General features: G+C 44.1%; 1 protein-coding gene across 2 annotated transcripts in view; it reads right to left on the bottom strand.

Moving 5' to 3' along the window:
* Positions 1-24,693, bottom strand: part of ift81 (intraflagellar transport 81 homolog) — a 112,252-nt gene that overhangs the window by 16,940 nt on the left and 70,619 nt on the right. For both annotated transcript variants that reach the window (XM_070886351.1, XM_070886352.1), the window contains exons 16-18: positions 24,077-24,148; positions 23,904-23,989; positions 21,113-21,158 (exon numbers count right to left, since the gene is read on the bottom strand). In XM_070886351.1, coding sequence (XP_070742452.1) covers positions 21,113-21,158; positions 23,904-23,989; positions 24,077-24,148 — 204 coding nt within the window. The remainder of the gene's footprint in view (positions 1-21,112; positions 21,159-23,903; positions 23,990-24,076; positions 24,149-24,693) is intronic.

Raw genomic sequence — 24,693 nt, 5'->3', positions numbered from 1 at the left:
GAATATAGTGACTACCTTCACGGTGGGGCGGGCAATAATCAAGGGAATAATGGAGGCATGTGAAAAAGGAACGGCAGTAGTCATGGGGGATTTTAACCTACATATCGACTGGTCAAATCAAATCGCACGGGGTAGCCTGGAGGAGGAATTCATAGAATGCATACGGGATTGTTTCTTGGAACAGTATGTTACAGAACCTACAAGGGAGCAGGCTATCTTAGATCTGGTCCTGTGTAATGAGACAGGAAAAATAAACGATCTCCTCATAAAAGATCCTCTTGGAATGAGTGATCACAGTATGGTTGAATTTGTAATACAGATTGAGGGTGAGGAAGTTGTGTCAGAAATGAGCGTACTATGCTTAAACAAAGGGGACGACAGTGGGATGAGGGCAGAGTTGGCTAAAGTATACTGGAAACACAGACTAAACGGTGGCACAATTGAGGAACAGTGGAGGACTTTTAAGGAGCTCTTTCATAGTGCGCAACAAAAATATATTCCAGTGAAAAAGAAGGGCGGTAAGAGAAGGGATAACCAACCGTGGATAACCAAGGAAATAAAGGAAAGTATCAAATCAAAGACCAATGCGTATAAGGTGGCCAAGGTTAGTGGGAAACTAGAGGATTGGGAAAATTTTAAACAACAGCAAAGAATGACTAAAAAAGCAATAAAGAAAGGAAAGATAGATTACGAAGGTAAACTTGCGCAAAACATAAAAACAGATAGTAAAAGCTTTTACAGATATATATAAAACGGAAAAGAGTGACTAAAGTAAATGCTGGTCCCTTAGAAGATGAGAAGGGGGATTTAATAATGGGAAATGTGGAAATGGCTGAGACCTTAAACAATTATTTTGCTTCGGTCTTCACAGTGGAAGACACAAAAACCATGACAAAAATTGCTTGTCACAGGAATGTGGGAAGGGAGGACCTTGAGACAATCACTATCGCTAGGGGGTAGTGCTGGACAGGCTAATGGGACTCAAGGTAGACAAGTCCCCTGGTCCTGATGAAATGCATCCCAGGGTATTAAAAGAGATGGCGGAAGTTACAGCAGATGCATTCGTTATAATCTACCAAAATTCTCTGGACTCTGGGGAGGTACCAGCAGATTGGAAAGCAGCTAATGTAACGCCTCTGTTTAAAAAAGGGGGCAGACAAAAGGCAGGTAACTATAGGCCAGTTAGTTTAACATCTGTAGTGGGGAAAATGCTTGAAACTATCATTAAGAAATAGCGGGACATCTAGATAGGAATAGTGCAATCAAGCAGACGCAGCATGGATTCGTGAAGGGGAAATCATGTTTAACTAATTTACTGGAATTCTTTGAGGATATAACGAGCATGGTGGATAGAGGTGTACCGATGGATGTAGTGTATTTAGATTTCCAAAAAGGCATTCGATAAGGTGCCACACAAAAGGTTACTGCAGAAGATAGAGGTATGCGGAGTCAGAGGAAATGTATTAGCATGGATAGAGAATTGGCTGCCGAACAGAAAGCAGAGAGTCGGGATAAATGGGTCCTTTTCGGGTTGTAAATCGGTGGTTAGTGGTGTGCCACAGGGATCGGTGCTGGGACCACAACTGTTTACAATATACATAGATGATCTGGAAGAGGGGACAGAGTGTAGTGTAACAAAATTTGCAGATGACACTAAGATTAGTGGGAAAGCGGGTTGTGTAGAGGACTCAGAGAGGCTGCAAAGAGATTTGGATAGGTTAAGCGAATGGGCGAAGGTTTGGCAGATGGAATACAATGTCGGAAAGTGTGAGGTCATCCACCTTGGGGAAAAAAAACAGTAAAAGGGAATATTATTTGAATGGGGAGAAATTACAACATGCTGAGGTGCAGAGAGACCTGGGGGTCCTTGTGCATGAATCCCAAAAAGTTAGTTTGCAGGTGCAACAGGTAATCAGGAAGGCGAATGGAATGTTGGCCTTCATTGCGAGAGGGATGGAGTACAAAAGCAGGGAGGTCCTGCTGCAACTGTATAGGGTATTGGTAAGGCCGCACACCTGGAGTACTGCGTGCAGTTTTGATCACCTTACTTAAGGAAGGATATACTGGCTTTGGAGGGGGTACAGAGACGATTCACTAGGCTGATTCCGGAGATGAGGGGGTTACCTTATGATGATAGATTGAGTAGACTGGGTCTTTACTCGTTGGAGTTCAGAAGGATGAGGGGTGATCTTATAGAAACATTTAAAATCATGAAAGGGATAGACAAGATAGAGGCAGAGAGGTCGTTTCCACTGGTAGGGGAGACTAGAACTAGGGGGCACAGCCTCAAAATACGGGAGAGCCAATTTAAAACCGAGTTGAGAAGGAATTTCTTCTCCCAGAGGGTTGTGAATCTGTGGAATTCTCTGCCTAAGGAAGCAGTTGAGGCTAGCTCATTGATAGATAGATAGATTTTTAACCAATAAGGGAATTAAGGGTTACGGGGACAGGGCGGGTAAGTGGAGCTGAGTCCACAGCCAGATCAGCCATGATCTTATTGAATGGCGGAGCAGGCTCGAGGGGCTAGATGGCCTACTCCTGTTCCTAATTCTTATGTTCTTATGTTCTTATGTACATATTAGGCTTGAGTAATAATAGAAAAGGATAATCATCAGTCAAAGAAAAAGACAAATTTCAGTGAATTAAAAGGGGATCCGTTCCAATTAACTGTGCAGAAAAGCTAACAAACAGGTTGACGAATCAGTAGGAAATCTTAAAATTATGAGTTGCATAAAGAACATGAACAAATATTCCTATAAAATGAAAATGGAGGTGCATCATAGCGTTCTAAGGATAAATAGAGTGGTTAAACCTAAACGAAAACTTAAGAGGAGTTTGGTTAACAATACTAAAGATAATTAGAAATATGTTGGAAACTGTATTTGGAATAATAGAAAGGCTAACAGAGAATATTTAAAAAACTAGCAGATAATATGAAAAGAAATAGTAAAAACCTTTATAAGCATATAAAAAATAGTTAAAGACAGCATAGGACCACTCAGGGATGAAGGAGGGGATCTGATTTTGGAGAAAGATGGTGGGAGTGAGAACATTGTTGTACTACAAGAGAACATGGAACAGTAGTTAGAGCTAACTATAAATTCTGGGATAAAAAAAAATAGTCGAACTAAATGTAAATAAGTCACTGGGCCCTGATGGCATGCTTCCCCAGGCTGCTATAAGAAATCAGAGGCGATAACAGAGGCTCTGGCCACATGGCATGCACTCCAGGAGTCAGTGGTAGGTCCACATTTCTCTTCAGTATATATAGATGATTTGAACTTGGGTATAGGGAACACAATCTCAGAATCTGCTGATGACACAAAAGCAGATTCACTGGGGATGATGCAGAGGATGGGAAACTGTAGTTATGAGGAGAGACTTGAGATACTGGGATTATTTTCACTGGAAAGCCAAGGAGAGATTTAATTGAGGTTTTAAAATTATGAAGCATTTTTATGTAGTAAATATGAAAGACTATTTTCTTTGGTTGGGAGGAACTCAATGACAAGTTATTAATTTAAAATCATCACTTAAGGGCTAATTTTCCCAGGTCATTTGTATCATTATTTTGGCAGCGCCGTTTTTTCTGGTGTAAGTATTTAATTCAAAGTTTCCCCCTGGAATCTGCACCGCCTAACTGCTTTAGTTACGATTTTTCTAGGTTAGGTTTTTTTGACGTCATGTCTGCGCCAGTTTTCATCATTTTTCGCAGTTTGACAACATTTTTTAATCCTAGGTCAGGGTATCTGGCCACTCCCAAAAAACCTTCTGGTGAGTTAACAGACAGCAGCGCACATTAAGAAATTGGCGCTGAAAGAAACCATTGTTTTTCATCTATGTTTTTGGAGGGAGTCAAGAACACTTTAAATATCCATAATAAAGTTCAACTTTTTTTCACCTTTCAACAGAGTACATGGAAGTTTCTTGAATTTCTGATATATTCATTTTTTTTGGTAAAACTCTCACACCACCACCGAATGTCTTCAACCCGAGCTGGAGGGGTCGTAACATCAGCAGTCAGAATTGGTCCCACGCCTGGACACAGAGGCTCGGCTGGAAAACAAGCCCGAGGGAGGGGGGGGCAAATGGGGGAGAGGGAGGGAGATGGCGATCGAAAGGCTTCTGCACTGAGCCCGGGGAGGGAGATGGCTGCTGCACTAGGCACAAGACTGCAATGAGTTTGCGGGGGGGGGGGGGGGGGGGGAGGGCAGGGAGAGAAAGGGAGGAGGGGGGGTGGGGGGGAGAAGAGAAGCGGAGGGCGGGGGGGAAGAGAAGCGGAGGGCGGGGGGAAGAGAAGCGGAGGGCGGGGGGAAGAGAAGCGGAGGGCGGGGGGAAGAGAAGCGGAGGGCGGGGGGAAGAGAAGCGGAGGGCGGGGGGCAAGAGAAGCGGAGGGCGGGGGGCAAGAGAAGCGGAGGCAAGAGAAGCGGAGGGCGGGGGCAAGAGAAGCGGAGGGCGGGGGCAAGAGAAGCGGAGGGCGGGGGGAAGAGAAGCGGAGGGCGGGGGGAAGAGAAGCGGAGGGCGGGGGGAAGAGAAGCGGAGGGCGGGGGGCAAGAGAAGCGGAGGCAAGAGAAGCGGAGGGCGGAGGGAAGAGAAGCGGAGGGCGGGGGGGAAGAGAAGCGGAGGGCGGGGGCAAGAGAAGCGGAGGGCGGGGGCAAGAGAAGCGGAGGGCGGGGGCAAGAGAAGCGGAGGGCGGGGGGAAGAGAAGCGGAGGGCGGGGGCAAGAGAAGCGGAGGGCGGGGGGAAGAGAAGCGGAGGGCGGGGGGGAAGAGAAGCGGAGGGCGGGGGGAAGAGAAGCGGAGGGCGGGGGGAAGAGAAGCGGAGGGCGGGGGGAAGAGAAGCGGAGGGCGGGGGGAAGAGAAGCGGAGGGCGGGGGGAAGAGAAGCGGAGGGCGGGGGGAAGAGAAGCGGAGGGCGGGGGGGAAGAGAAGCGGAGGGCGGGGGGAAGAGAAGCGGAGGGCGGGGGGAAGAGAAGCGGAGGGCGGGGGGAAGAGAAGCGGAGGGCGGGGGGAAGAGAAGCGGAGGGCGGGGGGAAGAGAAGCGGAGGGCGGGGGGAAGAGAAGCGGAGGGCGGGGGGAAGAGAAGCGGAGGGCGGGGGGAAGAGAAGCGGAGGGCGGGGGGAAGAGAAGCGGAGGGCGGGGGGAAGAGAAGCGGAGGGCGGGGGGAAGAGAAGCGGAGGGCGGGGGGAAGAGAAGCGGAGGGCGGGGGGAAGAGAAGCGGAGGGCGGGGGGAAGAGAAGCGGAGGGCGGGGGGAAGAGAAGCGGAGGGGAGGGCGGGGGGGGGGGAAAAGAGAAGGGAAGGGTGGGGAGGGGGGGCGGAAGAGGGTGTGGTCCATCCATACAGACCTTGGGGAGAGACAAGAACCTGTCCTGCCTGCCTTCCTGCCATTTTGTGCTTGTTGCAAAGATAAAATTTAACCATGGGGCAATACTGACAATGCCGAGCCTTCTGCATGATGGTGCTACGCAGGAGACAATTGATTCAACGTCATCGCATAACGAACATCAGAGCCCATAGAGTGCTGGGCACGAGTATATCGAGACAGGCATTCGTACCTGCACCTGAGTGATGAAGACTGTATCAGAAGGCTGCGTTTCTGCAAAGATGTTGTAACTGAGGTGTGAGTTGGTGAAAGCAGACCTGCAACCTAGAAGCGTCAGGAGGACTGCTTTGTCAGTTGAAATGAAGGTTACAGATGCACTTTCATTCTGTGCCTCCAGATCGTTTCAAGCTACAACTGGGGATGTGTGTGCCATTTCTCAACATGCAACACATGTCTGCATTCGGCAAGTGACAGCTGCACTATATGCCCGGAGGAATAACTATACAAAGTTCTTCATGGCCGCCTAGGCAATGCGTGCAGGGCTGTGGCCTTCTCCATGATTGCTGGCTTCCCAAAGGTATAGGGCTGCATTGATTGTACCCACATCGCCTTGCGAGCACCTTTGGAGGATTCTGAGATGTACAGGAACAGAAAGGGCTTCCACTCCATTAATGTACAGCTCGTGTGTGACGACACGCATCGCATCATGTCAGTTGATGAAAGATATCCTGGGAGCACCCATGATGCATTCATCATATGCGAGAGCATTATATCTGCCATGTTTCAGCAGCAGCCAGAAGGGCAGAGCTAGCTGCTGGGAGACAAAGGGAACGGTCTCACCACGAGGCTCATGATGCCCCTACGCGTAACCCGGACGGTAGCTAACCGGGAATACATTGTGACGTGCAGCATGAGAGAGAGGACCATTGGCATCTTAAAACGGCATTTCCGATGCCTGGACTGTTCCGGAGGCTACTTGCTATACTTCCCTGAGATTGTCGGTCAGTTGACTGTTGTGTGCTGCATGCTGCATAACTTAGCCATCATGAGGCAGCAGCAGCTGGTAGGAGAAGACCCACCTGAGGTGAGAGTGGCTGGTGATAATGATGAGGAAGATGCAGATGACGAACAGGAGGACGAGGACGAGGTGCAGATGATGAACAGGAGGACGAGGACGAAGAAGCCATGCAAGTACCTGAACCCGCAGCACGACATCAGAGGAGGGCGGGCCATCGGCCCCTTTAATGATTGCTCAAGCCTTGTGCCAGCAGCTCATCCGTGAACACTTTGCTGCCTGACGGCTCATTGACAACTATTCCACATGGACCATGTTTACTGTTTGGACCTGTTCCGTAATGTTGTGTTGTGTTAATGGAACAAATGATGGAAATGATGCTTGTTTACTTCAAAAAGATGTGTTAATAATCAAACAAGTCTATCAATTTGAGAACAGTTACAACAGTAACAATAATAACAGCAACAAAGAAAGGTTGCACCCATCTCTCCTCCACCTTATTCTAAGACCGCCCGCCGCGCTTGTTCTTGGTGACTCCACCACCAACAGCAGGCGGTGGCGCAATGTTTCTGGGGTTAGTACCAAGCTTATTCTTTCGAATATCTCAGGTTGTGCACACCTGTTTGGGGGGAGGGGGGGGGGGGACGGTCGGCGGCAATGTGGAGGGCCCGGCTTGGGGCTCTTCAGAGACTGGTGTAGGAATTGGCATGGGAGTGGCAGTTGATTCTGTCAATGGGTGCGGGGTCTGGGCGTGTTCCCTTATTGCAGCAGCTAACTCCAACATGCCATCTCTCATGTTGAGCGAAACTATCTCAACTACCTGTGACATTCCCTCCCTGATGTTCACTGACAGCGCATCAGCTACCTCTGACATTCCCTCCCTCATGGTCACTATTCCCTCACTGATGGTCCTGGACATTGTTCCCATTTTCTCGTGAGATTGCTGTTACTTCTCCCGGCAGTCTCGTTACCTCATCACCCACCCCACTGATGGTGTCCAGGAGTGACTGCATTAGGTCAGTGCTCTCCCCACTCATTGCCATCATCTGAAGCACATCTGTTAGATCCTGCACCCGGAGGAGAGCACGGGTGTGGCTCGCACCCCACCACTGGGACCCGCAGTCTCGGAAGGTGGGGCCCTGGGTGTGCCTCGCTGTGCCCCACTGGAATCCCCAGCCTCGGATGGTGGGAAACCATGGAATGTCCCACCAGTACTCAAACCACTAGTCAGGGAAGGGACTAGCAACTCAATGGGCAGCACCTGCACCTTCTCCAAAGTGGGGCTTCATCCATCCCCTCCACCTTCCTCTCATTCCCATGCACTTGGTCTGGAAGGTGGGTTTGGAAGATGTTCTCTTCAGGCTTGTCCTCGTCTGAATATTCTTCTGCATCGTCAGGGTTGGCCTCAAGTTCTGAAAAATGTAACAGAACACAGACAAATGGTTAGCAGCAGAGGAGGGGGCAGGGTGGGTGACATGAGTCGGCTCACACAGCGCAGGCAGCAGACTGATTTGAAGGACCACGATGAATGATAGCACATTGCATCAACCAAAGCGTAGCTGATGGAGACATCCCCATGAACCGAAGCATGGCTAGCCCGCGCAGTACTTAACATTTAGCAAAGCCAGACTATGGAATTTGCAGGACTTACCCTCTCCCTCGAGTGTGGGCCCAGCTTGTGCAGTGGTGGTTGCTTTTCTCCAGGCACGACCATCAAAGCAGCGACCCTCTCTTCCAAGGGAGTCAGTGGCTGCAGATTTTCCGGGCATTCTCCTGTTCGAGTTCTTTCCCTTTTATTATGTGCCACCTTCCTCTGCAACTTTTGAAAATGCAACTTTTTAGAGAGGGTGTCTTTCTGCTGGGTGGGACATATACAGCTGGTCACATTTACAATTGCAATTCCATTGAATAAATTAAAATATTACTTACTCTAACTACTTGACCAAGGTCCTGCCACTTCTTTTTACATGGGCCCGCACATCTCGTGGTGATCACCACTGCGCAGTAATTTTCTGCAACTTCCAGCGTTTCTTCATTTCTTTGGGTGGAACTTTTGTGACCTCTGCTGGTGTCCAGCTCCTGCCATCTGGTGTCAATCACAGTAACTAGTGCCTCCACTTCATCCTGCAGAAATTCTTGGTCCTTGCACCGCATCTTGTATTGCTGCAGCTCTAATTTTACCAATGCTCTCACACAGCACTCAATGTTGTCACACACACACAACTGGCTCTTTAAAAATGGCCGATTGCCAACCGGAGCTGTACTGCGCATGCGCGTCCATTGAAATAATGTCAAAGACATCACTTTTTTCCCGCGCATGCCAGAAGGTGCGGCATCGTGTTTTTCAGTGCAAACAGCAGGCTCCACCTCCCCCCCTCCGGCCCGAGGCGACTGGACATGCTGCACGGCGCCAAATTTGAATTATTCATCGGGGAAACATTGACAAAATATTTCTGCCGCATTTCTGGCCTAGAAAAACGGGCATAATTTTGGCAATACACCAGAAAATGAGCTTGGGCAAAATTAGTGGACTTGTTTTGGAAAGGTTTTATAATCCCCTCCTCTCGTCAGTGATCCTCCTTAATCAAAAGCTGGACAACCTAGTGTGGGAACGTCTTCATAGATCTAATCAATATTGCTTGCCATCCTATTTGACTGAGCTGAGCTTCCAAACCCACACCCTCTCCATCGCCAAAACTGCCTAATTCCACCTCTGTAACATTGCCCGTCTCTGCTCTTGCCTCAGCTCATCTGCTGCTAAAACCATCCATGCCTTTGTTACCTCTAGACTTGCCTATTCTAACACTCTCTTGAACGGCCTACCACCTTGTGCCATCCATAAACTTGAGCTTATTATAAACTCTGCTGCCCATATCTTAACTAGCACCAAGTCCTGTTCATCCATCATCCTGTTCTCGTTGACCTACATTGGCTCCCGTTCTGGCAACACCGTTTTCAAATTCTCATCCCCATTTTCAAATCCATCCATCGCCTAGCCCCTCCTGATCTTTGTAACCTCCACCAGCCCTACAAGCCTCCGAGATCTCTGCGGTCCTCCAATTCTAACCTCTTTACATTCCCGATTTTCTTCACTCCACCACTGGCGGCCGTGCCTTTAGCTGCCTAGACCCTAACCTCTGGAATTCCCTCCCTAAACTTCTCCATCTTTCTCTCTTTCTTTAAGATGCTCCTTAAAACCTACCTCTGTGACCACCTGTCCTAATATCACCTTAGGCGGCTCAGTATCAAATTTTATTTTTGATAATCGGTCCCGTGAATGCAAGTTGTTGCTTATTTGTTAATCCATCCTAACCCTAACGCAGATGGCTACTTGCACAGACAGATCATGCCTCTCAACTAGCTTTCCCTTTCTAGAGATAGCTGTGAGACTGACAAATCTCAGTACCCAGAGGAAACATGAGTAAACTTCATTGAATAGTGAGGACTCAAACTCAGATCACTAAATAGGAATCACTACTAGGGTACCTGATTAAATATTTTGGCTCAGTGGTTGGCCTGAACCTCACTAATGGAGTCAGGGCAATAACTGCAAAAGTATACATAAATACACTTACTTTTGAAGTAAATTTTTGCCATTATTTTTGCAAGATACTTTTTTCTTCAGAAAGACAAGCCTACTGAATGAAAAATGACCGCCTAGATAATGCATCTATTACCAGCCAGCTGCCATTAAATGTTGGTATTGGCATCGTTCCCAATGCTAGATGCTAATCCTGATGGAAAAATGTATTTAAAAAGTTCAATAATGGTAATTATTCACGGTATGATGTTACTTACTGCAACTGAACTGAAGGTGCATAAGTTTTGGAAACTACCCATTCATTTCAGTGATAGAAAAGCAAATTGGATTCTTAAGGGAAAACTGTGAACATGTCTGCAGAATGCTACCTAAAATAGTCATAATGCATTTGCTTTGATCTTGTACATCAAACAAAAATCAATCCCAATCAATTAATCCTAATCATACAGCAAAAAGAACCTACTGAATACAACCTATTTTACAGCGAATGCAAACAGGCCACTAAATTCTTAATTGATTAATTAGGTTATGGGTGAGTTATGACAAATGTGCAAGTGTGGCCTCAGGAGCCAATCATATTAAGTCTAATGTATGCTTGGGTTTTCTGTCATGTACCTTCCATCACTAGTAATGCAATCCCTTGAGATGGCAATGAATTTTAGTATTTTGATTTCTTAAATTATGATCGATAAAACTGCGCTTTAATCCATCAGGCTCGTTATTATTAAAGGAATGAAACAGTAACATTTAATATGTAACAGTCCACAGCTACAGTTCAAGATGCATGGACAGAAGAGCAGGAATAGAAATGAAGGATAGTCAAATTTAAATTGTTTTACAGTTGGGACAGGATCCAAATAGTGCTCAGCTCATGTACAAAATGGCAGCAGGAATGTGGTGAACATGGACCTTCTGTGGCTGCCTCAAGTCGATTCCTGGAAGCAGTAACTGCCAGCAAATCATGGTAATTTGTACACCTCTTCCTACAGCAGGGAACGCATCTTCTCAAAAACTGGTCAGCTCATGCTCTATCATAGAAAGAGCTCAACTAAATTCACACATTTATGTCACCTCAGAGATTATTGCTATGGGATGTATAGCTGCACTGTCCACCTCATGCATGAACCTCTAATTTCTGTCACAGAATTTTTTTAAAATAAAGGATAGCCAGAAAATTAACCCTGCAAATCATATCCTATAGAACAGGGGATATATAGTGAGTAGATGTGGATCACTATTCTTCTCCCGAAATAGGCTACTTTATAAGATTGGATGACTGGAGGACAGATCTCGAGTTGGGTAACAACTTGGTTACATTCTCGTAGGTAGAAGGTTGTTATTAATGGTATGAAGACTGATCACTAGTGGTCTGCAGGTCTCAGTGTTAGGACAGTTGTTCTTCACACTGTCGGCTGTGGCTCACTGGTAGCACTCTCGCCACTGAGTCAGAAGGTTGAGCACAAAAGTCTAGGCTGACACTCCAGTACAGTACTGAGGGAGTGCTGGACAGTCAGAGGCGCCATCTTTCAGATGATGTTAAACAGAGGTCCTGTCTGCCTTCTCAGGTGGATGTAAAAGATCCCATGGCACTATTCTGTAGAAGAGCAGGGGAGTTCTCCCACTACCGTGGGTATTATTTATACCTCAATCAACATCATTACAGATTATCTAGTCTTTATTTCATTGCTGTTTGCCGGATCTTGCTGTGTGCAAACTGACTATTGCGTTTCCTACATTACAACAGTGATTATACTTCAAAAGTACTTAATTGGCTGTAAAGTGCTTTGGGACGTCCAGAGTTTGTGAAAGGCGATATATAAATGCAAGTTCTTTCTTTCTTTACACTCTTTATTAATGATCTGGATGAAGACATTGGGGAGCTGTTGCAAGTTCGCAGATGATATCAAGATATGTGTGAGCGTTAGAATCTTAGATAAGAAAAAATTACTACAATCATGTGGGGAATTGGTACTTGTCTGGCAGATGTAATTTAATATAGATAAATGCAGTGTTATGCACGTGACTAGGGCTAATGCCAACCATGTGTATAGCATGCAGGTTCACAAACTAAAGTCTGTTGAGCAGGAAAGAAACCTAGATGTATTTTTAAAAATTCATTCACGAGATGTGGGCATCACTGGCAAGGACAGCATTTATTGCCCAGCCTTAACTGCCCTTGAAAAGGTGAAGGTGAGTCACCTTCTTCATACATCAATCTCTAAAGGTTCATGACCAGTGCCATGAGCTATGAGAAAAGCAAATAGAGTATCAGGATGTATTGCTAGTACAATATATTATAAAACAAAAAGCACTACATCTGTATAAGTCCTTGGTTGGGCTTCATCTAGACTACATAGTACAATTTTAGTTCTTTCACTTGGTGGGTGATAGAGGCCCTGGAAATGGTTCAGAGGGCCACTAGATTGATGACCCACCATAAAAACCCTCAGTTACCATGATAGGCTTAGAGAACTGGAGCTTTTTACATTACAAAACTGTAGATTTCAGGAAAATTTGATTGAGGTCTTTAAAACAATGAAGGGTCTAGACTGTTCATGTGAATAGACTATTTTAATTAGCGAAGTTAGGGAGAACCAGGGGGCAAGTGTACAAGTTACATCAACAAAGATTTAGGTTAGATGTCAGGAGGATTTGCTCTTCAGAGGGTCATCGACCTTTGGAACAAGTTGCCGGCTTGTGCAGCGAGTACGGATTCGTTAAAAGCATTAAAAAGGGAGCTGGATGACTTCCTGAATGTAAAAAAAAAAAGGTGGGTGGAGAATTCAGTGACTGTGTTAAACAGAAGAGAAGACTTCAGTGAGCTGTTGTGCTCTGATGTCCTTGTAGCAGTCACTGAGGAATCTTCTAAGTGTTTGTCATCCTGATGCTCTCCTTCAAGTACTTTGGCCTCTAAAGCAGCAAAGGCCATCTCCTCCGGAATGTCCAAATCCAAGCCTTTTTGTATAGCAATGCTATGCAGGACACAGCAGGTTGTAACTATGTAGTTCACATGAACTGGAGCATGTCCACTCCAGATCGGTTGAGGTCATTAAATTGCCCCTTTAAGACCCCAAGTCCTCTTGATGGCCACCCTTGTACAGACTACTGCTTTGTTGTATTTGCAGCTCTTAGTGCGGTCATTATCCTTAGGAGCAGAGGGTACGCCTCGTCACCCACAAGCCATATTTTGACATAATGCAGAAAGTACTGAATTCTGAAGGATGAATGTATTTTGGCAACTGCCAGTAAATCTCGCCTTTAAGATCAGGATCCTTTGAATGTTGTCAAATACAATCTAAATTCGTAGAGTGGAAGCCCTTTCTGTTGAGAAGGATATCGGGGGGGTTAAGCCTTGGGGGCATTGAAAGCAGTATGGATGGCATCTATTGTCTCCTGGGCCTTGGGAGCAACCCCATAAAATTAGATGGCCCTTTGTTGCTTGCTCGATGCGACACAAAACTGGATGCATTCCCCAGCTATTCTAAAAAGTGCATCAGTCACCTGTTCAACACATGCCCATACTAATATCACAAAGATCCCCCGTGGCAGCCTGAAATGATGCAGTACCATAAAAGCTGTGTGTGCTCATCACCTAATAGCCACAAATAGAGCAGTGTGGGCAGATGACTGACTGCAGATTCTCATGCAGTGGCTTGCACAGCTGCCCTATTTCTTCTTTGTGAGGTGCACTCTATTTATACAGCTCCCCTCATTAAAGTCTTCATATCTTGAGGGGTGTATCCTCCTTAAATGCTGCCCCAATCCCCTTCCCCCAACCTTTTCTGCTCTGCCTCTTCCATAATAGAGTACTAAGTTATGCCTGTAGCTTTCAATATTGGTGGGAGCGTAGAGGAAAAATCTTCCAAATGTTTCTCATTCCCACAAGCAACCAGACGCAAGACCAATGCTGTCTATGCTCATTGCAACAAAAAGAAACACACTCCAAAAAGTCTGCAGCAATCATTACTCAAACTCTCCACACACTTAAGTTCAAATATTCCTCACGTCCACAGGTCTCAGCTGATTCAGGAAACAGGGGGTGAAATTGCCCTGTGCTCCGATTGGGGGGCGGTAATCTGCTCGGGGCAGGACTTCCTGCACCCGGCGAGGAAGTCCTGCCCTGGTCGCTGAAGTCCCGCTCCTGGTGCTGAATTGTGCTTCCACCCCTCTGTCAAGGCCTCCGTTAAGAAAGTGGAGTGCAATTTTATGAACTCCACCTGCTGGTGGGGCGGGACCAGCTGCGCTAACGGGGCGTAACCGGCAGCGCTACGCAAATGCTCTGCGTAGCGTTGACCTACTTCAATGCCCCTCCCCTTCAGTTGAAGGGGAGGGCCGCTATGCACTCTGCAAGGCCGCTGATGACCTCCTCTAGACCATCAAGGCAGCGTGGTACTGGGGCTGCAGCCAGCATTCAAAATGGAGTGCTGGGCGGCCCAGACTACACTCGTGAGCAAGTATTTGGAATCGACCTGAGTCGGCAAAAATGGCGGCGCAGGGCGCTAGCGCCCTCCCTTTTAACTTCCACCCACGAGCGGCTGTCGGCCAGCTTCACGAACCACGATGCTGGCACTGACACCTGCTCGTGCCAGCCTCACGACTGTAGGGCAATATCCCCTGTGGGGCGGAAAAAGGTTCGGTACACGATGACATCATCACCGGTTGCATGGCAGCCCAGGGCGCTACCTGCTGGGCACGTGCTGCCATGACAGCGCCTCTGCAAACTCCCGGGCAATTTCCCGGGAGCCGGTAGCACTCTTCCCTTCCCTTCCCTTCCCTCCCCCCCCCCTCCAATGGGAAAAGTGTTTTGCGCCCCGTTAACAGCTCCCCCTTCACCCCCGCCCCCGGTGGCACTAACAGGTATCGCAAAAAGGGGCAATTTTGCCCTCCTCGTTTTCCTCATTCTAACTTACCCCCTAGTGCATTGTAGGCATAAGTCTAGGAAATTCAGGGCTGCAGCGCCATTGACCCTCAGTGAAATATATTTAAATCAGCTGCATAGGGACTTCATGGAAAGATTGCAGAAAGGGCCAGATTGTGTTTAGAAATTTGGATGGGTACATTCTGGGGCGGAAATGGCTTTCATCTTTGATAGATAAATTAATTTCCCCTTTTTGATAACAGATAACTGTCCTCAGTAAAACAAACATTTGGGGAAGTCTCATTCCAACAATAAGTCCTCACTTGAATGAATCCAGTAAAGACTCTATTAGAGTAAATGTGGACATGTAACATCTGTTCTGTATCAGATAAGAATTAGGAGCAAGAGTAGGACATGCGGTCCTTTGAGCTTGTTCCGTCATTCAATAAGATCATGGCGGACCTTTGACCTCAACACTTTCCCGCCTGATCCCCATATCCCTCGATTCCCCTAGAGTCCAAAAATCTATCTATCTCAGCCTTGAATATACTCAATGACTCAGCATCCACAGCACTTTGGGGTAGAGAATTCCAAAGATTCACAACCCTCAGTGAAGAAATTCCTCCTCATCTCAGTCTTAAATAGTTGACCCCTTATCTTGAGAATACTACCCCTAGTTCTAGACTCTCCATCAAGGGGAAAACAACCTCTCAGCATCTACCCTGTCAATCCCCCTCAGAATCTTGTATGTTTCAATGAGATCACCTCTCATTCTTCTGAACTCCAGAGCATATAGGCCCAATCTACTCGAGCACTGCTCTTGCAGCACCCCACTAGTTACCCCCAACCCCATGAGCCCTTATCTTGCGTAGCAACCTTTTATGTGGCACCTTATCGAATGCCTTTTGGAAATCGAAATATACTACATCCACTGGTTCCCCTTTATCTACTCTGATAGTTACATCCTCAAAAATCTCTAATAAATTTATTAAAACACAATTTCCCTTTCATAAAACCACGTTGACTCTGCCTAATCATATTATGATTTTCTAAGTGTCCTGTTGCCACGTCCTTAATAATGGATTCCAGCATTTTCCCGGTAACTGATGTCAGGCTCAACATCATCATAGGCGGTCCCTCGAATGAGGATGACTTGCTTCCACACCAAAAGGGATGAGTTCATAGATGTTTCAATGGAGGACTCGATGTTCCAGTCCTGAACTGCAGGGGTGAAAGATGCCTGTGCGTGGATTTTTTTTAACATGTGGTGGCCGTTGCACATCACGGGCTTGACAGAGCTAGGCCTTTGTCCAGTGGCAAGGGTAAACCAGGACGACTGGAGGCCTGCTCTGCTGCACGGACCTAGTGCACACACTTATCGCAGCGTGGGCTGGCCCGTGCTGCCCCTGGGCCCTCGGCTCTTCTGGGCCCCGCACCCTCATTTGTCGCACCTCCACCACGATCTCTCGTTGCTCCTCCGCCACAAACATGTGTTCACAACAGTGAGAGAGATAAGGGCAACATAACAGGAAGTTAAAAGATCTTTCTTCTGTCCCCATTCCGCATTACTAGTCCAGTAACATATTAATAATATACTGACATCTACCCAGCAGCTGTTTCGCATGATCATGTATGCAATCGTGTGTGTGTATATACACAATACACACACACACACATACACCAGCTTTTTCTGGTGATGTCAGGCTAACTGGCCTGTAGTTCCCCATTTTCGTTTTCCCTCCTTTCCTGAAACATGGCATCTGGGACCTGAGTGAACAAGGTAAGCAATTGTGTATTGCCTTAACTAATCAGACTGATGGACTTTGAAATAAACAGAGAAACGACTGAAGAAAGTGTAAATTAGAGTGGTGAATTCAATGACAAATCAGGAACAGAAAGAGAAATAAAGAAAGAAAGAGAGGGGAAGAAAGATTGGATTGAGAGAGTAAAAAGAGACAGAAAGGAAAAGTAAAAAAAAGTGTTTTTCTTTAATTTTAAATTTGATATTTTCAAAATCTCCAACAACAATTAATACCTGAAGCAATGAGACTCCACACTTTCAATAGTTAATTTTCAGTGCCAGAGAGGTTGATTGGCAATAATTAACAGCTACTATGTTGTTAAAAGGGGACTTGCTCTTGTAATGACAACTTTCTGTGATGAATTTAGTTCATAGCTACCACGCAAATACAGCAACTTCAGGAATGTCAATGGTGAGGCAGATAGCGAGATACCGTTTTCACGAAGTTAACAGCGGAGTGGCGCAACTTGGATAGCCAATTTTTGATAGTGGCATTTAACCACATCTGCCCTTCGCCTGAAGTTGCGGTGAAAACATCTTGTATCTAATTGGAAAGGACAGTTTCACAATTATATATGATTTGTGTTGAAGGTTTATACATTCAATCTAGAGCCCTAGTTGAATTCTCCAAATTAATATAAATAAAATTAACCATAGACTTGTTTTATCAATTGAGTTATGATTCCCTTATTAAAACATTTTATTGACACTATTTATAAACCTAATGGCCTAAAAATTCAATTCCATTGTGCCTATGCTGATGTTATGCCTTCAACTGAATCCTATTTCTCTGCCCTTTCACAGTAATTTTTTACATGTATGATCTTGATAGCCTCAAATTCATCTTATTCATGGGGCTAATCCTAAATTGTAAGGACCCCCCAGAAGATAGAATCATAGAAATTTACAGCACGGAAGGAGGCCATTTCGGCCCATCGTGTCCCCACCGGCCGACAAAGAGCTATCCAGCCTAATCCTACTTTCCAGCTCTTGGTCCCTAGCTCTGTAGGTTACAGCACTGCATTTGCACATCCAAGTACTTTTTAAATATGGTGAGAGTTTCTATCTCTACCACCCTTTCAGGCAGTGAGTTCCAGACCCCCAGCACCCTCAATGAAAACATTCCCCCTCAAATCCCCTCTAAACCTCCTACCAATTACTTTAAATCTATGTCCCTGGTTGTTGACCCCTCTGCTAGGGGAAATAGTCCTTCCTATTCACTCCAAGTAGGCCCTTCATAATTTTATACACCTCAATAAGGTCTCCCCTCAGCCTCCTCTGTTCCAAAGAAAACAAACCCAGTCTATCCAATCTTTTCTCCAGTCCAGGCAACATCCTTGTAAATCTCCTCTGTACTCTCTCTAGTGCAATCACATTTTTCCTGTAATGTGGTGACCAGAACTTCACACAGTACTCCAGCTGCGGTCTAACCAGTGTTTTATACAGTTCATGCATAACCTCCCTGCTCTTGTATTCTATGCTTCAGCTAATAAAGGCAAGTATTCTGTATGCCTTCTTAACCACCTTATCTACCTGGCCTGCTATCTTCAGGGATCTGTGGACATGCACTCCAAGGTCCCTTTGTTCCTCAGTATCCTACCATTTAATGTGTATGCCCTTTCCTTGTTAGCCCTCCCCAAATGCATTACCTCACACTTCTCTGAATTGAATTCCACTTGACACTGTGCTGCCCACCTGACCAGTTCATTGATATCTTCATAGAAGATAGAAACATTCCCCCATCCTGGATTACCAGGAAGTAGATACATAACTACTTTCACCTTGACCTCCACAGAGGTATACTCATCATTAGATTGCTAGTGAGAATGGAGCCATCATCACTAAATCATCTCCATGAATACACATTTGGAAAAACCCCATCATACACAGTTCTCTTTGTTAACAATATTTCTTCCAGGAAAATATTTTTCTAAGTTCGTCGTGTCAGAAAAAAATTGCTCTTCGAATAATACAGCACAAAAGGAGGTCATTGGACCATCGTAACATATAAGCTTACATTTTTACATGGTGTACTAGTTTTTTTTTTAAATCTCTTGAAATGGAGCTCAAATTTAGCTCAACTAATAGGACGAAAGTCTCCTTTCTTTGCTGGCTGCAAGGACCTTGCATAAAATTAGTTTAGGCAGCACATATCTAATTTGGCATATAGAACTCTCACTGAAAGAGGTCACAGGGATAGTTGCTATTGGAAATGTAAATGTCACTTGTACAGTAGGGAATGATCGTTTGAGGTTGGGATAAAGGTGCATTGCTGCTGGAGTTTTACTCCACAAATCATTGAGCTATACCTGACCAGATTTAATGTCGACACTGGGTTACTGAAAGGCAAAAGTGGTGCATTTTCCAGCACGAACAATAAGCAAATAAATTTAACAATTGTTTTTTTTTACTTTTTTGATTAATCAAGGTAAGTATTTCGTCATGCTCCAGCAAAAATATTAACTTTCTCCCTAGAAAGAAAAGTATCTTTCATTATAACTAAATTAATACCTGATCTAAGGTACTGTTAATTGCTTACTGCTAAATCTCCTGGAAAGATATCTGCTGATATTATCCACCGATTTTCTCCTATTCATTCATAAAGTTAGGAAAAAACTAGGCCGTGCCCCAGTTTTAAGCAGATTATAAATATTACAGCAAATATAGAAAAACTAGACAAAAGAATAGTCTGACCTGGTTTCAGTACTCCAGTTTCATCCCCAAATTTACATTTTCTTTTAAATTACATTGCAGGAGTGTAAATCCAATTCATATTGCAGCAAATACACTGGCACTATTTAATGGTGATATGAGCAAATAGTCAGCATTCTATTGCCCAATCAAATTGCTGTCGAATGGGGAAGTAGAATTCTGCATGTGGTTATTAGAATACATGTGCACAACAATGCTTATTGGCCTCCAACTGCTGGTGAGATTTCTAATGATAGAAACGAGCTGATGGATTAGTCAGCTGTTTTCCTGCATTGTAACTGAATGGCACCACAGTGAGCCACTTGAATTTTTTTTTAAAACTTTAAAAGTTAAGTTTAATAAGGGGGTCATGCATCGGTTACAATTACATCACAGCTGACATGTTAAAAATCCACCGCAAGTTGGTGCAACATTTTTGTTCTTGCAGGTAAATTCAGGATGTGATCTATAATGAAGCATTAGACTACTGAATGATGAATTGCGCTTAATATATTCCCAGCTTCTTTACGAGATACAGGTTACAAATGAACTAAATTTGTTTTTCTGTAGTTCAACTGTTACTGGAAGCATTGTTGTAGTTGCACAGCACAATGTGTTGAATAGGGAGCAATAGAATGTATGCCTGCACCTTCATTGCGAGTCCCTGATCTCAGCCAGACAATCCGGGGGATAAAGAAGAAAGTTATCCCAGGCCACTCTTGCGGGCCGTTAAGTGGCCGATTGTCTTAAACCTTCCAACATAACTTTAAGTAGATTAAAAAGTTCACTGTTCTATGTTGGTTCAGTAACACAAGTAAGTACAGCACCTGCCTCTCAATGCAATGGTTGCAAATTTAAAAAGCAGCACTGCCCATTGTTCAAACTCATCTGTCGCCATTGAGAGCAAGTTTGGTCTGTTCCCCAGAGGCCAGTAGATTAATGGAAAATTTGATATTGTCAGCTCATGGTATTGACGAGCTTTGTAGAGAGTCTGCTATTTAGATAGCTACCTTAAACTCACATACATTGCTTTAAGCAGATTAAAAGTTAAACTGCACTATTTTGATCCAGTAGCAGAGTGTCGAACAGCCATCCAAGAGACATAGGACTGCCTCTGCACCGGTTAGAAAATGCATGGCATCAAACAATTGATTAAATCAGAGTGAAAAAAGGTAAAAATTTCCAAACAGAATTTGGGAGTAATTAATGCAAGATTATCTTCTCATTTTAAAAAAGGAAAGGAACTTTCATCCATATTGATCATAATTTCAGATTCTCAGTGGACAGCCAGATTATTTGAGGCAACTCAAATAATCTCGATCCCAACCATACATGGGGAAAAATAAAATAAGCAGGAAATTGAAGAAACCTTAGCCCCAGGTCCAACAGTACGCACATCTGCGTCAGCATCAAAGCCATCTGGGAATAATCACATGCCACCCTAAACAAATACAGTTCAGTCTAGCTGCTTGCTACAAATTAGCATTCTTAAATCCTGATGAAAAGACGACAGAGTTTTAAATTTATTAATTTATTTAATATACAACTTAAACTTGCAACTCCAATTACTTACCATTACTGTACATGTTTCTTTTGCAACTATTGTAAAAGCAATATGCTATGGTTCTAAATTACATGCCTGCCCTGTTGCTATAGTTCATGCTGTCCCTTGAATTCACAACTGCTGATGTTGCCTCTTCTCAAGAGATTAGTTACCGATGACAACAGCTACAAAGTTTTCTTTCTGGTATAGCTGTGCCAGGACTTCTGGACAGCTGGCTGTATCCTTCATTGTCTGCCAGAAGGCAATGAGTTAGCTAATATAGATTTTCACAAAGTACAATATCACTCCTTACATGGCCTACTGCACAGAAAGAGACTCACCTTTCCCAGATTTTCTTGCTCGAGGATATTTCGATTGTATTGCTCCCTAAAAGATATACAATTACTGAATTAATACCCATTGTATTGCTTTTGCTAATTACTCGGCTGGAACTGCAACTGCAACCAGTTGCATAATAACATTGCAATATAGGATAAGTAATTTATAGAACAGCTGAGTATTGGAGCTACATTAGCTAGACAATTATTGCAGGTATTGCAAGGTCAATTTTCCTGAAGTCTGGAAAACAATGTCAATGCTGGATGACTTCAGAGCATCAAAGCACACCATATAATTCAAATTGTTCACACTGACAGATTTAAAATGATCCCCTCTTTTTGAAACTGTGAAAAGCAATATCGTTATTTTGGAAGCCAAAATTTTGAAAGATATTCCCTGGAGAATTATCTTTTCAAATAAACAACCATATTAACAAACATTTTTAAATGAAGTACAGATCTGTTATTCAGGGTTCTTACAGTCTCACAAGTAAGGACCCATTCTGCACTACTCATTTAATATATGTATTTCACTACAGTCAGCAAAGGATGATCCCTTATTTTTGGGAAGTTATCTTTCTACTGCCTTTGATAGTTCTTCGCCTCCAACTCACACACCTTGCACCCTATTCTCACCCGTTCCAAGTCTTCTATTAGTGCACTGACCTGGCTACTAAGGCAGTTGATTTTTTTTTTAAAGTGTCAATTGATTGTTTCAATTTTTCCCCCCCAACAGAGAAATTGTCTCCCTCCACAGCATATTATAAATTCACAGGCCCCAAATTTCCCGTACCCCTTTTTCTGGCGCAGTCTCCCGCGATGCGCCGACTTTGTGCGCTCAAAGCGGCGGCAGAAAACTTACTAAGGATTCTGGCCGCTCTGTTGTATGTCCCGGGTCCAGTCGCGCCGTTTCTCATGGAGTGGGGGGGGGGGGGGGGGGGCGGAGCTACAGCCCTGCGCCAAAAACAGTGCAGGCAGCTGCGCGCATGCGTCCTGCAGGCTGTGAGCCGCACCCGATGCTCGCCGCCCCTATCCCGGGCCGAGTGGTCTGCCGCACAGGCCAGCCGCTGCCTTCCCACACTGAGGGCTGCAAGAAACAGGTTGGTGTGGGGGGGAGAAAAGAGTTTTGATCTGGGGGGGGAAAGAGTTTGGATCTGGCAGGGGGGAGGGGGGGCGGCCAGTACTTTAATATCTAGCTATCTTTACTAAAAATTCCCTATCTGTGGTATCTTACAGCTCACCCACCTAAAATATTACTAACTATCAGAGTCACACTACACAATGCTGAACACCAAAATTTAAGTTTACATTTTGACATGCTTTTTTTGTAAAGTCTAACGTTTTAAAAATTCTAAGCCGAGTCAGGGCAATTCTTTGGTGCTGCAGAAGTCAAAATCCAAAGTGGTATGATGCCGCACACGAATCCATTAGGCGAGAGCGTTGGTGCTCTTGATCTATTATTTACAAAAGAGACCCTCCCCTTGCTTAAGTGGTCCCTGTACTTCAGCCTTCATTACAAGATCATTTTTATTCTTGTAAAAGCTCCATACTCAGTTTAATCAGGCTGATAGCACCTACACCCTGTCCAGTCTCGCTGCTTGGGATTTAAAAAAAAACTAACATTCCTAGCATAACACTGTCATTTGGAAGCTACCTGCGCTGATTTCTTAACTCGCCGCAAGGGTTTTCTGTGCAGCCACATACGCTGGTCTAAGTTAGTTTGGAATAACTATTAGCTGTCCAAACTGGCTTAAATGGCCAAAACAGGCGTAGGTGGTTGGTAACACCCCCTTCTGAACAAAACTAAACTAAACTAAAAAAAATCCTAACTAACTCACTTACACTGGCGCAAATTAAATGTGCAGAATGGGGATTTTTAAGATACTTCAGAAAAATCAAGTTGCTCCAAAAAAAAAAAACAGAGCAACTCCTGGGGAAATTTGGTCCCACAATGTGGAGAATTACTGGGAAAATAGGTGCTGTATCACCATGTGGTACAATGTGTTAATCTTATGCCAGTAGGTTGCCAAGAGGAAAATATCTTTAATGTAAATCAAGTCCATTTTTGTCTAAATAAAACAAGGATAAGATGGGACAAACTAGTTTTCAAGACAGTTGCACAAAGCGCTGAGATCTTGTCATAAACTGTAAGATACATGCAATACCAAGGAATGAACGCTCCAACTGGAGTACCACAGGATTTGATAACCAACAATATAAATGTTACCAACTGATACAGAAACAATATCACAATTTCTATTAATTAATGGATCTCCAAGGTGGGTTGATGCAGAGGCTAAGTTGAAGAGCAGGAAAAAGATTTCAGTGAGGAAGTTCAGGAGAATGAGGCAGACAATAAGGACTGTAAATAAAAGGTGGAAAGGTGCGTGCACAAACGAGCAGTAAGTGGCAGAGGAGTAAAATGACATGTTGAAATGGGACGAGAGATGAGAAACTGTGAAAAGGAGTATCGTTATTTTGGAAGCCAAAATTTTCAAAGATATTCCCTGGAGAATTATCTTTTCAAATAAACAACCATATTAACAAACATTTTTAAATAAAGTACTGATCTGTTATGCGGGGTTCTTACAGTCTCAAGTAAGGACCCATTCATGGTTTAGGTGGGAAATGCAATGGATCTATAGCTACACAGGGCAGCTTCCATGAGGGAGAATTCATCAAAAAGAAATTGACCCGCAGCTCAATAGTCATAACATGGATATCCACAAAAAAAAAGGCTAAAAAAATGTAAAGTTATATATAAAAACATACATTTTAGAATCCGTTAATTTACCTTATGGCTTTTCTTCTTTCCTGTGGATCTGCAGAAACATATAGCTTCATTTCATCAGCAGCTCGCTGTATCTGCCTTTCAGTAATCTGTTCAACAGAAGACAATTTATACATCTGTAATTTTTTTTTCAGAACTACTAAAATCGGTGTTAATTTATGGGATTTTTTTTGTACCCTTTTCAAGCAGTTGATGTAATGGTATCTAGTTTCCTCCTGGCCACATTCTTCTCTGAGTCCTTGAACTTCCTGTAAAAGTTTCCAATTTAAGAATCACTTTACAGGGTAGAAATTTTATCATTTTCCTGTTCTTATTTTTATAAATATTGTATGAAAGGAAACTTATAAAGTCAATATTAGACATAATTACTTGCAATTTTAACTGATTGCATTTTGGAGCACAATTCACCATCATTAAAGTAACAATCCTTTTTTTTTAAATCAAGTTGTTTTTTTCTGAACAGAATTTATAATTTACACAATAAAGCCTACCCACACACAATTTCTTTTATAATGAAAAGACATTAAAAAAAACTTTTGCACTAGTCCTTCTGAAAGCTGAATTACAGTCTCTAGCATCTGAAACTTTGATAAGCTAATCCCTTGACTAGAACAACTTTAAAACTCTAAAAGTTAACTTTACTTTTTTCAGCCTCATCTTTAAAAAGGAAGAAAATCTAGAGAGGATGCTTTCTGTTCAGAGATACGACCCCAAACTCCCCAAATCGTGGTCTGATATGAAATATCTCTCATTTTGTAGCTACTTGATGGAAAGTTTATTATTAATTGAATAG

The sequence above is a fragment of the Pristiophorus japonicus genome, chromosome 8 (genome assembly GCF_044704955.1).
Source record: "Pristiophorus japonicus isolate sPriJap1 chromosome 8, sPriJap1.hap1, whole genome shotgun sequence".
NCBI lineage: Eukaryota > Metazoa > Chordata > Chondrichthyes > Pristiophoridae > Pristiophorus > Pristiophorus japonicus.
This window is presented reverse-complemented; position numbering and strand designations above follow the sequence as displayed.